The sequence below is a fragment of the Hippocampus zosterae genome, chromosome 10 (genome assembly GCF_025434085.1).
Source record: "Hippocampus zosterae strain Florida chromosome 10, ASM2543408v3, whole genome shotgun sequence".
Taxonomy (NCBI): Eukaryota; Metazoa; Chordata; class Actinopteri; order Syngnathiformes; family Syngnathidae; genus Hippocampus; species Hippocampus zosterae.
Window position 1 is genome coordinate 14244686 of NC_067460.1, and position 14096 is coordinate 14258781.

At 42.9% G+C, this 14096-nt stretch overlaps 2 protein-coding genes and 1 long non-coding RNA gene across 3 annotated transcripts in view; 1 reads left to right on the plus strand and 2 right to left on the minus strand.

The window, feature by feature from the left end:
- LOC127609428 (uncharacterized) overlaps positions 1-14096 on the minus strand; it is a 353255-nt gene that overhangs the window by 121774 nt on the left and 217385 nt on the right. The window lies entirely within an intron of this gene.
- On the minus strand, positions 549-9523 carry six5 (SIX homeobox 5). The gene is made up of 3 exons (XM_052079177.1): positions 8844-9523; positions 4423-5864; positions 549-3626 (listed from the first exon to the last, which is right to left on the minus strand). The coding sequence occupies exons 1-3, from the start codon at positions 9521-9523 to the stop codon at positions 2947-2949; spliced, it is 2802 nt and encodes a 933-aa protein (XP_051935137.1). The 3' UTR covers positions 549-2946.
- Positions 10319-13994, plus strand: tbcb (tubulin folding cofactor B). Its single transcript, XM_052079303.1, has 7 exons — positions 10319-10480; positions 10798-10942; positions 11054-11197; positions 11778-11874; positions 11998-12189; positions 13289-13361; positions 13448-13994. Exons 2-7 carry the CDS (start codon positions 10823-10825, stop codon positions 13560-13562), a joined length of 741 nt encoding a protein of 246 aa, XP_051935263.1. The 5' UTR covers positions 10319-10480; positions 10798-10822; the 3' UTR covers positions 13563-13994.

The following is a 14096-nucleotide window of genomic DNA, read 5'->3' on the forward strand; positions in this document are numbered from 1 at the left end:
TGTTGACCTGAAATAAACTTTTAAGGCAAATTCACTGGAAGCCTTTCATGAGAATTGTCGAGAACAAAAGAAATGGGTTAACAGCCATTTAAACTTGAGCGCCACCTCCAGGCCTGGCTCCAGAGGTGGGCCCCGGTCACCCGCGTCCCGGGCAAGAGAAAGCTATCTCCAATGTTTTTCATTCGTAACGCATTCACTCCCAAAGACGTTTTTAAATGTCTTTTCAGATTTGGTCCAGAATTGGCTGGTACTGAATGAGTTAATGAGCGGTCTGTGAGCCGTGCTCTGTGTGGTCCCTCACCTCAGATCTGTTTGCCATGGGTGACCCTGCCATCGGCATGAGGCCCCAGACATCTTAGCTCCTGGGTTCATTGGGACACACAAACTCCTCCACGAAGGTAATATGACGGCTCAAGGATGGGCATGAATCGTTTTCATACAAATAGAGTGGAATTGGCTAAATTCCCAAACCACACTAGCATTGGTTGGGAATGTAACATTTAAGAGATAATAAATGGAAACATTTGAAGAAGAAAATATCACTGGAGGTCATATAAATGAACTTTATTACATCATCGTGTAATATAAAAAATAGAATGCATTTGATACAAAAAAGGAGAGAACAAGACACAAGTGATCCCTTTTCAAACACGATCAAATTGTCAAAACATCTTTGGTGAATGCTGGAGTTCATTTTCTTTGTGTGTGTGTGTGTGTCAGACAACAAATGTGCATTAGCCCACACAGGCTGTCGTGTCGATTTGATTTTGCTGAGAAATGGCTTGTACACCAAACAAAACATATTTGACATAAAAATTCCTATTTCCCTTTATTGTTCTGTTCTTTAAATGCTCCTTTAACAAATGATTTGTCCACGGGATGCTACCATTTTGTCTTAACAGTTGATCCAACAGGTGACCGCTTTGAACATCCGACCAAAAATAAAACGCAAAACACCAATGGACACATGAGTTTTAGATTAAATGCACGAACAAAACAGCCTTTTATAAAAAGTCTACGCACCTCTGCTCAAATCCCATTTTACAAGAAAATCATAGTCAGACCAAGACAAAAAGGGGTGTCTAGACCTTTTACATCCACTCTGTTACCATAACAACAAAAGTCATAATTGTAACACAACCCTTAATTGTTTTCTTGTGTGTACCGTAAATTGCCAAAAGGTTTCACCACTGACAGTGGGAGGTTCACATGACCACTTCAGGCTAAAATTGTACAAGTTTTTCCGCACTTATACACCCCAAAGTGATCACATATCCAAGCGCTGTCATAGCAACACGGCGTAAACATTGTATGAATGAAATGTGCAAAATATACAAAGAAAACAAATTGATACATTTTTTTAAAACCAGAAACGAAAACCCACACATGAGTGTATCCTAACTAGTCCCGTTCGGTTGTAGACATCTCAAAACATTTTATTCGAAAGTGTAAGCTTTAATATAAGGCACTTATCATTGTCTTTTTGTGTCATGCAGCATCATGATGTCAAGTTTACAAAGCTTTCATTGCGCTCCCAAGTTTTTAACCAACTTGAGACACGTTAGTGTCCTATAAGTAAAAATTGCATAGTCAATATTGGTAAAAATGGAGGGCAGCTGTGTTACATAACTGGTAAATGCAGCTCATAACATAACTGGAAGTCCCTGGAAGCTTTAAAAACATACATATAGTGTTTCACGTAAAAATCTGGACTCCTTGGTAGTACATCATATATTACAAAAAATAATAATGAGAAAAAATTGCATTTTTGGACATGTCAGCCAACACCCAACTATTTCAAGACCTGTGCCTTTCCCAGATGGTCTGGTGAATAGTTTATACTGTGTTGCCTCCAAAACTAACTATGACCACACTGCTAACAAAAAGCCACAAACATCCACAGTGCAAGTGGAGCGGAGAAGATACGCATCAGCCGCGAGGTCATGATCATTCCTTGCATGCCGTCGGCTAATAATTCAATCTGGATGCAGTTTCCTTGAACAGAGCTTTTCAAAGTGCGAGATGCCGAAGGAGTTCAGAGGAGGCGCAGCAGATGGAGAAATATAAATGATAAATACAGTATTTGGAAGCCTGTTAAATTTACTAACCTTAAAATGGGAGTAGGAAATAGGACCCAGAAAATTCGCTGCTTACCAAGAGTTCATACGAGGTTGGGCGGTTTTACGAAACCTTTGGTATCAATGTGCTGTTCACATGCATGATTGAAATAACTTTTATTGTGTTGTTGAACGGAGACAGTTTTATGAAAACTAACAATTTTACATGTCTTGCAATTTTAATTGTCTTGCTAAAATGAGACAGTATCACAAAATGAAGCAAGGTGCAGTCATTACATTGTTATACGAAGCCAAAGTGTTTCAGAAATCGCTTCCCTGAAATTTCACAACCTGCAGTAATTGTCTTGCTAAAATGATACAAGTTGCAAGAAGCGTGCAGCTATTTTGGTGTGAGAATAACTTTGATATGTCGGAAGAAAATTCTCTCGACTTGGAATTTTGCCAACATATAGCAATGATTTTCAATGTATATGCTCACACTTTAAAAAGCACTGCTCTTTGGACTTTGCTGTGGCTGGTGTACAATGGCTTCAAACTCACTCAGACTGGAAGTGTGAATGCTTGATTTTAAGAGCCCGGTCCATGACCGGCGATAAATCCGGGGTGTAGCTTGCCTTTCACCCAAAGTCACCTGGGAAAGAGTCCAGCTTTCACAAGGCTCGAAGGATTAACCGGTATAAAACGGATGAATGGATGTCCCGTGTTGTCCATTAAAGCTGCAGAAAATGCATCGTTTCAGTGTCAGCTGAGGCTGCGATGGTTGTACAATCGTGAACAACACAAACAGATAAACTAACAGGCACTATATCATAGGGGTTTTTGGGACGGTGTGGCACTTTTTTTTTTCAGATGTGTTAGGTAAACAAGTCTACAAACCCAGATCATCATCCACGGGAACCGACTGAAGCTGAGTCAGAATCTTGGTGTCCCCGTCGATTTCTTCGGGATGCCCTAGTGAGGATCTGGTGTCCTGTTCCGGAGACGTGCTCCCCAGAAGTAGCGCCTCCCCACCCGGTAGGCCCAAGAGACCTGGATCTACAGGTAGGTCCCCCTTCCCTCGTCCATCAAACAGAGTTAAACCGGCCGAGGTGGAAAGAGGTAGGGGGCTCCAGGTCGGATGGGACAACTGCATGTTGGGCGTCAGACCCCCTCCATACATGGGACTGAGGGTGAGCATGCTCTCCGGGGAGAGAGCGTTGGGCGTGGTAAGAGCGACTGACGGATCTGGCGTGGTCGAGGAGGAAATGGCAGACGTCTGGGTGGTTGCACTTCCAGTTTCTGCGGAGTAGTACGGAGCAGGTGGATTGAGGAAGTTCAGTGGAGGGGTTGCGAGGATGTTGGTGGGCTGATCTGGGGTTGTCGAAAGCTGGGAGGTTAACGGGACATTTGAAGGTATGGGACTCAGATTCACACCATTTGCGGGAAGGGGGGACGGGTCAGGAACTGGTTTCAGAGGCAAACTGGTAAGTTGAAAGCCCGCCGGAATGGTCAGAATCAGCTTCCCTTGCTGGACACTCAAGTAGGGGCTTCCACCAAGAAGAAGGTTACCTACCACAGACGAACATCATAGATGGTTAGCAATATTAAGATTGTCAGCATTAGTACTTGGAGAAATTGTGTGAATACTGAGAAAATTGTGTCGCCAATGAACTAAGTGATCACCCAAATAAATTTCACGATGAACCTAAACTGTACCATAGTAAAATCTTGATTCAACGGACCCGGAACCAAAAGGCACCTGGTTTTACGGGATAGATAATAGTGTCCAGTGCACTCAAACAAAATGCTATTTTATACAAAAGGTACAATTCCAAATCTCTTAGTTCCAGAATTGGCCGTAAATCACCACAACGCCAGAAAATGGCACTGTGGCGGCATCAAAAGACAAAGACTGGTCACCCATTTCCTGCTTACGCTGCTCTCTAGTTAAATAAAAACAGACTTTAAGTAGACTAGAGCAGACTAAAAAGCGCATCAATGTAGCAGCCATGTCAACAGGGGCCACTTTCGCATTTAAAAAAAATGTATGTACAAACGTGGCTGGCATGTTAGCAGGAGAGTGCGTCCCTTCAAATGTTATAGAAAGAGTGGTTGTTAGCTTAGCATCCACCATAGTCACATTGTGCAGGGAGCAAGTCATATAGACCTATTTGTATATCTATGGATGTGTTTACTGGAGTGAGTTGTGGACACATTTTTGGTACAGTACTTATTGTAGGGTTTGTTTTGTTTTGTTTTATAGAGCTCTTTTAGATTTAATCCTAACAGAGGTTAAAAAAGCAAGTATTAACATGGTGTCTAATGAACACTACCATATGCAGGCCATTAATTTTTGTGCCTTCACCTTGAGCTGCAGAAGGTATCTGAATGATCCCAGAATTCATCAGATGCATACCGGGGATCACATTGGTTGTTGGGCCCAGACTCTGAATGGGTCTTAGTTGGTTTATCCTGAGAGGACTTTGATTGATCCCTCCTGGCGCTGAAGCCAGGAGTTGCAGAGGCACTCCAGCTGAGGTCACGGACAGAGAGGGACTGGCAGGAACCACCTGCGGGAATGAGATGGCGGACGATGTCTGGATGGACGAGGCCGGCACCAGCTGGGGCACGGATAGAGGGACTAACTTTGCCGGTACGGTGGATTTCACTTGAGGTACTGGAACCACTTGTGTTGGGGAGGAGATAGAAATGACCTGTGGCGTCTGGAGTTTCACGGGTGAGGAGTTGACGGCCTGGGCCCCGAGTTGGCGTGTCACTTGTTGCGGGAGAGGAGTACTGGGTACCTGTGAGATGGACACGATTGTTGTGGAACCATCAGCCAGTGGTGTAGAAGCATCCCGCTGCCTGCTCATTGTCGGAAGGCCTTGGAAGTTGATTGTAGGTGATGTGAGAGGGGAAACGGGGACTAGCTGAGGACCTTGGGACACCTGTGCCACGGAGGGTTGTTGAACCAACTGGGATACTGGTATGCCCTGGATAGAAGGCACCACCTGGGGGAAGGAGAAGACCTGAGGCGTGGAGTTACTGGAGTTGACCAGCGAGCTAGAAGGGTTTATCTGAGGGACCGAAGAGGCAAGAACGACGCATTCTCCTTGCTGACTCGGGAGGGACAAGGCAGAGCTTGAGATAGTCAAGGCAGTTGAAGGGAGGGCCTCCTGGCACGAGGGGGGTTGCGTAAGAACTAGCGAAGGAAGGCTGCTTGGCGGCGAGGGAGACAAAGACAAAGAGGAACAATCTGGCTGCCTGCTTTCTTGTTTTACGTCTTCTGGCACGGCGATGAAATCCATTGCGCTGTTACTTTGGCTCTTCGATTGCACGGGAAGAGTGATGACCGACGTTGGGTTGGAGACCGTCGAGTTGTTTGTGCTCAGGACAATGGCCGGAAGACCGTTTGGCTTTGTGACTATTGGCAAAATCTGCTGATCTGCCAAGGAAACTGCTTGCTGCGGAACCTGTGGTTTGGCTAGAACCTGAGCCCCGTTCAGTATCAAAGGGGAGCTGGCCACCTGGCTCAGGGTGACTTTCTGGCCATCCCCCATGCTCAGCCCGTTGATGATGACACCGGCGCCGGTACCGGGGATGAGGGAATTACCGTTGAACATTAACGGTTGAGAAGCCGTCAGGAAGCCGGCGGAGCCATTGACAATGAGCTGACCTGCCGCGGCACAGGTGACCGCTGAGAGCGAGATGACAGAGGCCTTGGAGGTGGCGGGCTCGTCTGCTTTGTCTGGGGTTTCGTCCATGGTACTCGCCTCATCCTCACTGCTGTGATTTCCATCAGACTCACTGAAACACCAAAGGAATAAACAATGTATTTTTAGCGAGATAGGCGTAAGAAGGCCAGGGTGATAATCACAAAGGCTGGATTCGCACACTACAAGGTTGGAAAAAACCCGCTCGGAATTGGATATCTTCAGATCGGAATCGGGCCTCTTCCAAATGTAGATAAAAAATTGTTTCCGTGCCACTGCAAGTGCAGTGTGCATAGACAACTCGGAGATACCCAATCGATGCATGCCTGACATCACTGAGTGGCGACTAAAATCCCGTCGGCAAACATGCTAACCACTACGACAACAGTGTGGCCCCTACACCCTCTAATAGTGTCCAATCCAAGCGCTTGAACATAAATTTAGCTTGTCATGTACAAACACACATTGGAAACACCTTCTGATCCATGCGCACCAAATCTTCTTCCATCTAGCCATTAACTCCCTAAACGGTCACTGACGTAGTCACTGTCTTCACTCTCTTGTACTACAAATACTGCTACTGGTCGCTCTAAAATGGTTCAATGATTTTCTGCACCAACTGTACAAACTGTCATCGTATTGTATTCTACCACTGATCACTTTAGCTCTGCTTGATACTTTGCACATTGTCTCACTTACATTACGAAATGTCCTTGCATACCTATTTGTCATGTCCTTGTTTACGATGATACTAATGCAGCGTGTTATACTGGAGACAAATTCCTTGTGTGTTCTACATACTTGGCCAATAAAGATGATTCTGATTCTGGTGGGCCAATCACAATAATACAATCAATACTGAAAGGTGAATTTTGCGATTCAACTCTTGTATTGGATCCCATTAGATTGTGTACCTAACGTAGTCTTTTATAAGCGAGTTTGGATCTTTTTAGGCTGCTGGTTTTGGGAAAGTCCACATCTTCCAGACCACCACAGAACCTTCAATTGATAAGATAATGTTACTCTTATCTGTTCACACCCCACCTCTTTGGTGTGGTGTCATGCATTGTGGTTTCTTCTGACAGACCCGGGCATACTGTTAGTAAACAAGCGACCGACCACCACTCCAAATGACATGCTTGACATTATTTATTCATGTTTTTAATTATTTTATAAATTCATATGAAATTGTGGGCATGTAACGAAAAACCATTGGAACCGGCAAATCATTTTTGATTTAAAAGAATGTATCAAATCGAATGAGGTCTGTCACATTTAATATTTTGTAGCATTTTATTGATTTATTATATTGAATAAATGGATGAAATGATATTTTGCATTAAAATGGATTACAGTGATTCCTCGCTTATCGCGGTGAATGGGGGCCAAAACCCCCCGGTGAAAGAGGAAAATCTGTGAAGTGGGTACGTATATATTTACCAGACCTCCACAAAAAGCTCCATATGACACGATAAGGTCACTCGTACCTGTTAACACTCCAATGGTGGGAAGTAACAAAGTACTTCAATCCTGTGCTTCAGTAGATTTTTCATGTATTTGTACTTTAGCATATGATGACGACTTTTTACTTGTACACCGTGCATGCGAAAACAGACATTTGTACTTTCAACTCCTTCCTTTGTCAAAATAGATAAACAGAAGACAAACCAGAGTGGTAAGTGCACTTCAGAGTCTGTACTTTTTCCATTTTTACATAAGTAAAGTCATTTGAATCAGTACTTCTGGTTCACATATTTATGAGTTCCTTCTGAAGCATTCAGACCCCTCGGGTCATCTGCATCAGATCTATTGTGGTTTCCCAGAACCAGAACTAGAAAAAATGAAGCGGAATTTAAAGACTATGCTGCTCACCTGTGGAACAAACTTCCCCTCCAACTGCCACTTCATTCAAATTAGGACAGCATATGCAGCGTTGTCATGTGCTACCATTTAAATAGTCTCTTTGCGATTATGAATGCACAATATTCTTTGTTTTTCAAATTCTCTTTTACTGTCACAAATTTATTTAGTCTCCTGTTTTAACTCCTTTTGTATTTTAAATGTTCTTGTTTTTTTTTCTATTACTACTTCCTTGACTTACTGAAGTTCTTTGCCTCGGATTTGAGCTATAAATAACCTTGCCTTGCCCTTGTATTTTTAATAGCATCTTTATTTAAACAAGTATCTCTATTTCTATTTAAGTTGTGTGCTTGTACTATTAACGTGTGTGTGTGTGTAATGCAATTTCTTCCCAGTGTGTACTTTTTTACTTTTACATAAAGGTGTTAAATCAGGAATTGTACTTTTAGCAGTCTTTTGCAAAGTCACATGACCAAACCCAGAAAACAGGTGAGGCATGATTGTTTGTTCCCTGAGCTCTGAGCAACTGTAATGTTATTTTCAGTCAGCAGCAAGTGGCAGTACAAGGCAAAATGGCCGCCACCTGAGATGGATTCGAAACAGGTTTTGCTGCTTCAGTAATGTCTCACTAAGACAATATTAATCAGAATGCCATGTATAAAAAAGGATTATTGTAAAGAACCTTTTAACATCGACTTTCTTTTTAAGAATGTGTTTGTTTTTAATTATTTAATCAAGTATATTTTTAATTGATTTTTTTTTTGTGTGGCAGACATTTTTTAAGTATTGTATTTTCCTGTACTGAAGTGCTGTGTTGCTGTTCGAACTGCATAATGTTTGAGTGGCTTCCAAAATTTAGATCACGAGCACTTTGGCCGATTGTATTTCAATGTTGGCCAGGGTTGAATTTGAGTGCAAAGTATTTTTTTTTGGCCGATGCGTAGTGTAAAAGGTTTTCTCTCAAAACATCCCTTTGCTATTGTCATGTAAAAACGTGTGTGCCAGACAGAGCAGATTGTGTTGCAGGAGACTTGAACCATGACGCTTCTCACATTTCATAACAAAGCAACACGCTCTGCTGTCACCTCCTCTAACGTGCGTTTATTGACTTGACGGACTGGCTCTGTTTATAGACGGGAACAAACGGAGGTCAACAAAAGGAAGGACGAACTCGAACTTAACAATATGGATTCGTGTGCGTGTGTGTTCTTGCCTTTTGCAGTGCGTCCCAGGCGGGGTTCTGTCCCTCTGCCGTCGGTTCTTGAACCAGTTGCTGACCTGCGTGAGGGACAGTCCGGTGACTTTGGCCAGGTTCTTCTTCTCGTCCGGCGTGGGGTACCTGTTGCTCTTGTAGCACTCCTTCAGAGCGTTGCGCGACTTCTCCTTGAAGCAGTACACAGTCTCCTCGCCGTCCCAGATGGTTTTGGGTAGCGGGAACTTCTTCCTGAGCCGGTACTTGTCTACGGCGCCCAGGCTGCGGCCGCGCGACCTCTCCGCCTCCTTGTAGCGGGCTCTCAGGTAGAGGTCCTGCAGGAATACGTGGTTGGACGGCTGGAAGTCGTGGCTCTCCAGCAAAGCGTAGAGTTCCTTGAAATGTTCCCTGTGGAACGCCACCAAAGCCTGGGCCTTGAGCAGGGTCTCGTTGCCACGTAGCAGCTCGGACGAAGGATGGATGGTGGAGAGGAATCTCCACAAGCGATCCACATTGCCCGCCTGCAGGAGGGCCTCGCACAGACACGAGACTTGCTCCGTGGAAAAACTCACGGCGGAGAGCTGGAAAGTTTGAAGCAGGCGTTCGGCGACTTGCTCCGCATCTTTCTCGTCCTCCGCGGCGGTGGGCTCCTCGGCGCTATTGTCGGATTGTTCTGTCGACTCCATAGACAAGGAAGCCATTTTTTTGCTTGAACTTTTTCCCCCCCTTCCTCCTCTCCTCCGCCTCCTCGCTCCCCTTTCTCTCCTGCACCATTGGAGCCGAGCGCGACAACCAAGCGAGGACGCGCCCCTTTTCGCCCCTCAACAAGCTCAACAAGTTAGGAAATAAGACTGTAAATCATTGATCCACCCGCGCTGGTGTTATTTTATTCGCTAAAGACGCATTTATGAAATTGCGCACGCCTGTTCCTGTTTTCTGTTTTCCCCTAAATATATTTGCCGTCGGTTTTGCGTGTTATTTTGCCATGGTTTAAAGTGTTGATTCCAAACTTGATTTTATTGTAGTCTTTATTGAAACTTGTTTTGCTTCAGGTTCCTCTATGTATGTTTAGTTATGCCACAAAAATTCCACTTTATGTCATCTATTTGATTATCTGCTCCAGGTTCCTCTGTGTATGTTTAGTTATGCCACAAAAAATGCCACTTTATGTCATCTATTTGATGTGATCTTAACTTCTGTCTTTTGTGTCTTGTAAAGCTCGTTCACGACATACGCATGTTATTCTTGTGGAAATGTTAAATCGGTCGAAACTAAGAAACAATTTTTACGTTTGGTATGTGTTTACTGGTACGGTATTATCGAGCGCCATTCTATGAGATTTACGGTAATTTCAATTCTTTACTCTGATTGGTTATCAATATGTCAACTACACGTAGAGGCAGTTTTACGTTCCACTTCCGCCAGATTTCAAACGCCATTTGTCGAACAGTTCGTGCTTACATATAATTGGTTATCTAAAGCTATAGGGGCGGGAACATAACGACGGAAATCGCAATGTCATTTCCAGCAGGTACCACCAAATACTAACAGTAGCTGACACATCGCTACGGAAAACAAAAATCAACGTGACCCATAGATTCGTCCGTTTTGATATACTGTGCTACTAAACTTCGGTTTTACTCAAAAGAAACATCTTTGTAAGTAGCTATTATTAAAATCAAACCATTAGTGCATCTTCAGTGTTTCTTTGTTGCTGATGTTAGCCATACAAGCTGCTAACGCGTTATGTGTTTAGCTTTAAATGTGGTTCGCTCGTAATCTAAACCATGGCTTTCTTTTTACTTCATTGCGTGAAATTGCGACTGTCAATGATTATCAAAGTTCACTGGTAGTTTGTACTCTGTATACATGGTTTGATTTGCCATGAAGTCTTGTACAGTACAGTACTGTATTAGTTTGCTGGTGTGTCTACATTTCCTAATTTTCACTCATTCTATGTTCTGTTCTCAATCAGCATTCTTGGCCAAGCAGTCAAAAAGATGGATGGTTCAATAAGTGTTACGACCAATCCTTCTGTTAACGTGCGCCTTACCACCACCATATCCTCCTTTGAGGTGAATCGAAGGTTTGATAGAGGGCTCTCCATTGCAGAACTGAAGGTAAGTCTTTATCTATTAAGGTGCGTTACATTATCAGTCACCTAACAACATCCTCAACTGTCTCTAGAGATACTAGTATTACATATTCATTTTTTTTCATATATTTAAAAGGGAAAACTGGAGATGGTTGTGGGTGCGCCTGCCTCCAGCATGGATCTGGAGTTGTTCAGCACAACAGACGAGCTGTTGCAGAAGCTGGATGACGACAATGCTTTGCTGGGCTCTTATCCTGTGGATGATGACTGCAGAATACATGTACGGGGCAGGGCTTTGGTTTCAGTGGTTGAGATGGAGAAACAGAGAGAGAAAACAGGATAGAGTGTTTGAGCAACTGAACAACTCAAGGCAAAACAACCCTCCTGGGCTGCTGGGCAACATTTAGACAAGTTAAAGCAGGTTCGGTGTAACATCCTGTGAAAAGGCAGGACTTCCAGTAAAAGCAATACAGTATAATCGCAGTTTTTCACCACACTTCTTTGCACACTTTACGTTTACACACTTTCACTAATCTCCGATGTAGCAGTAGCACTCAAGCTATTTTCTGCACGTTTAATGACTGTGACTCTTCCATAAGCCACCATGTTGCCTGATAACATGTGGGGAAACTGTTATTACACTGAATGTTTTTATTTTGAAGGTGTGACTTTTTGAAAGGATGTTTTACACAGATGATACTTATTACAATAAGCATAATTTAAAATTTCCTCCGACTCAGGTTTTCATTCATCATCGCATAGAACTGCATTAGCTTCCAACGTGTAGCTCAGTGTGCTTTCCATTTAGGCTCGATGGCACAAAAAACATATTTTTTTATGTATCTCATTTTCCTCTTCAGGTTATCGATCGAAGTGGGGGCCAATTGGGAGAGTTTACTGACGTCACCAAAGTGGAGAAGTTTGTTCTGTCAGATGATGCTTATCAAAAGAGATCAGGCAAGTGAACTTTCTTTTTAAAAAAGATATCATACCCAGATAGCCTGCTTCACAAAAAGATCACCATCGGAGCCGGAACAGTTTATCGAGACTTTATCCACCCCGGCTTTCTCTCCACTTTAGACTCGGCGAGATCCTTCATGAAGAAGCAAAGCCTAGGACGTTACAACGAGGAGGAAATGGCCAAGAAGAAAGCTGAGAGCATTGCGAGGGAACAGGAGCAGCAAGCAGCCGCTGAAGCCATTTCCGTGGGCAGCCGATGCCAAGTCCAAGTGCCTGGGCAGCCCACAAAACTTGGCACGGTCATGTATGTCGGTAAGATCAGATACACACGTAAAGACACTCTGTTTTTGTCACGATTTTGCCCCTTCTTGACCAAGGATGTCAAACACCTGACCGCTGTTTTATAAGATTATCCTTCTCTCTGAGATGTATTATGAGTGGATTCTCCCAATAATAGAATCTGAAATGGCTCCCAGCCGACAATCTTAAATATGAAATGTGTTCAATATGAATCGCCAAAAATCATGTGCGGGGCAATGTTGTTATTGTAAATGAAGACTATATAAATCAGCATGTATTGTATTGTATTAACTAAAATTATGGGCCGTGGCCTTACTGCGTGGAGTTTGCGTGTTCTGTCTATCCCTGCATGCGTTTTCTCCGGGTATTCTGGTTTCCTCCCACATTCCAAAAACATAGGTTCATTCATCACTCTAAAGTGAAAATGTCTTTCGTGCTTGTCAATGAATCTTTTATTAGCCTTCAAGGTTCATTTGAAATGCATTTTCTTGGTCCGGGTACAAAAGTGAACCTAATTATTCTTTTTTGTTTGTTTGTTTGGTCCGGTTCGTATTCATACTGTACCTTGAGCAAGTGAACCATATTTTGTAAATACATCGTGTGTGGTGATCAGTGCTCCCATTGGACATAAATGACAAGGGCGGCACCGAAAACACAAAATCAGAAATGGAGGAAAACATCCATTTCTTACATGCTGGATTTGTGTTGCCTGTTTCAACTATTATTAGCACTGCAAATTAATTTTGAGTGTCAAAATTTATGTGAACATCTCTACTTATGTCAACTTTAACCACTGCAAATAGTTTGGGCTTTATGAATATAAACACTTCCTCTCCATTGGCTGTCACTAGTCAAGTCAAGTCAAGTCAACAGTATTTATAGAGCACTTTCAAACAGCCATCGCTGCATACAAAGTGCTGTACATGGAGCACTACAACTTAATGTAGCTGAATGACAAAAACGCTTCCAGTCCATGAAAATCCCAAAAAGGAAGGCAATAATTGTAATGATTTCAGAGGTTGACTACCGTAATACTAAAGTGTCGTGTCCCCCTTCAAAATATGAAGATTAGCGCATATTGTGAATTTTGTTTTGCTTGTGGTGTTTCTAGGCACAACAGATTTCAAGCCAGGCCATTGGGTGGGTGTCAAGTATGACGAGCCATTGGGGAAGAACGATGGCAGGTTAGAGTGCCCTTCTGCTCACATTTAACGTTCCTACTTTGTAGTTTTGTTGTACTCTATTTTCTATTTTTCTTCTTTTGTCACAGTTGCGAAGGGAGGCGCTACTTTGAGTGCGAGCAAAACTATGGGGCGTTCGTAAAGCCGCTGAATGTGACTGTGGGCGACTTCCCAGAGGAGGATTATGGTTTAGATGAGATGTAGGACTGTGAGGTGACAGATGATATTGTTGATAATCTGTTTACTTTGCTTTTTCAAGAAGGCATGAACCACAATCTGGTGTTTGACTTTACTTTTTGTTTTTCAAGATCAAAGTTCCTCATAGTCTTGCCAATGCAGCAGAAATAACCGGGTTATACTGTATGTTCCTGGTTATGCAGGATATGGTTGTGCATGGGATTCTTTCTGTGTGCTTCTGATGTACCTTTTAAATCACATCATTTTAAAAAAATAACCTTGTCCTTAGCTTCATGCCATTGTGTATGAAATATGTACTCCTGGCATACTGTTTGTGCAATCGTGCGCATGTATGTGTATTTGTGTGTAAAGCAATTCAGCATACATCGATTCTCCGTGTAGATACATTCTGTATTTCTCTTATTTTTGTATTAATAAATTCCTGTCATTGAAAATGTTTGCACTCTCAACATGTTGTGGGTTTATTTGAATTTCTGCAATGGAAATCTTAAATTTAACTGAATAATAGGATTCGTGTCCGCCAGGCCATTATCTTGCCGT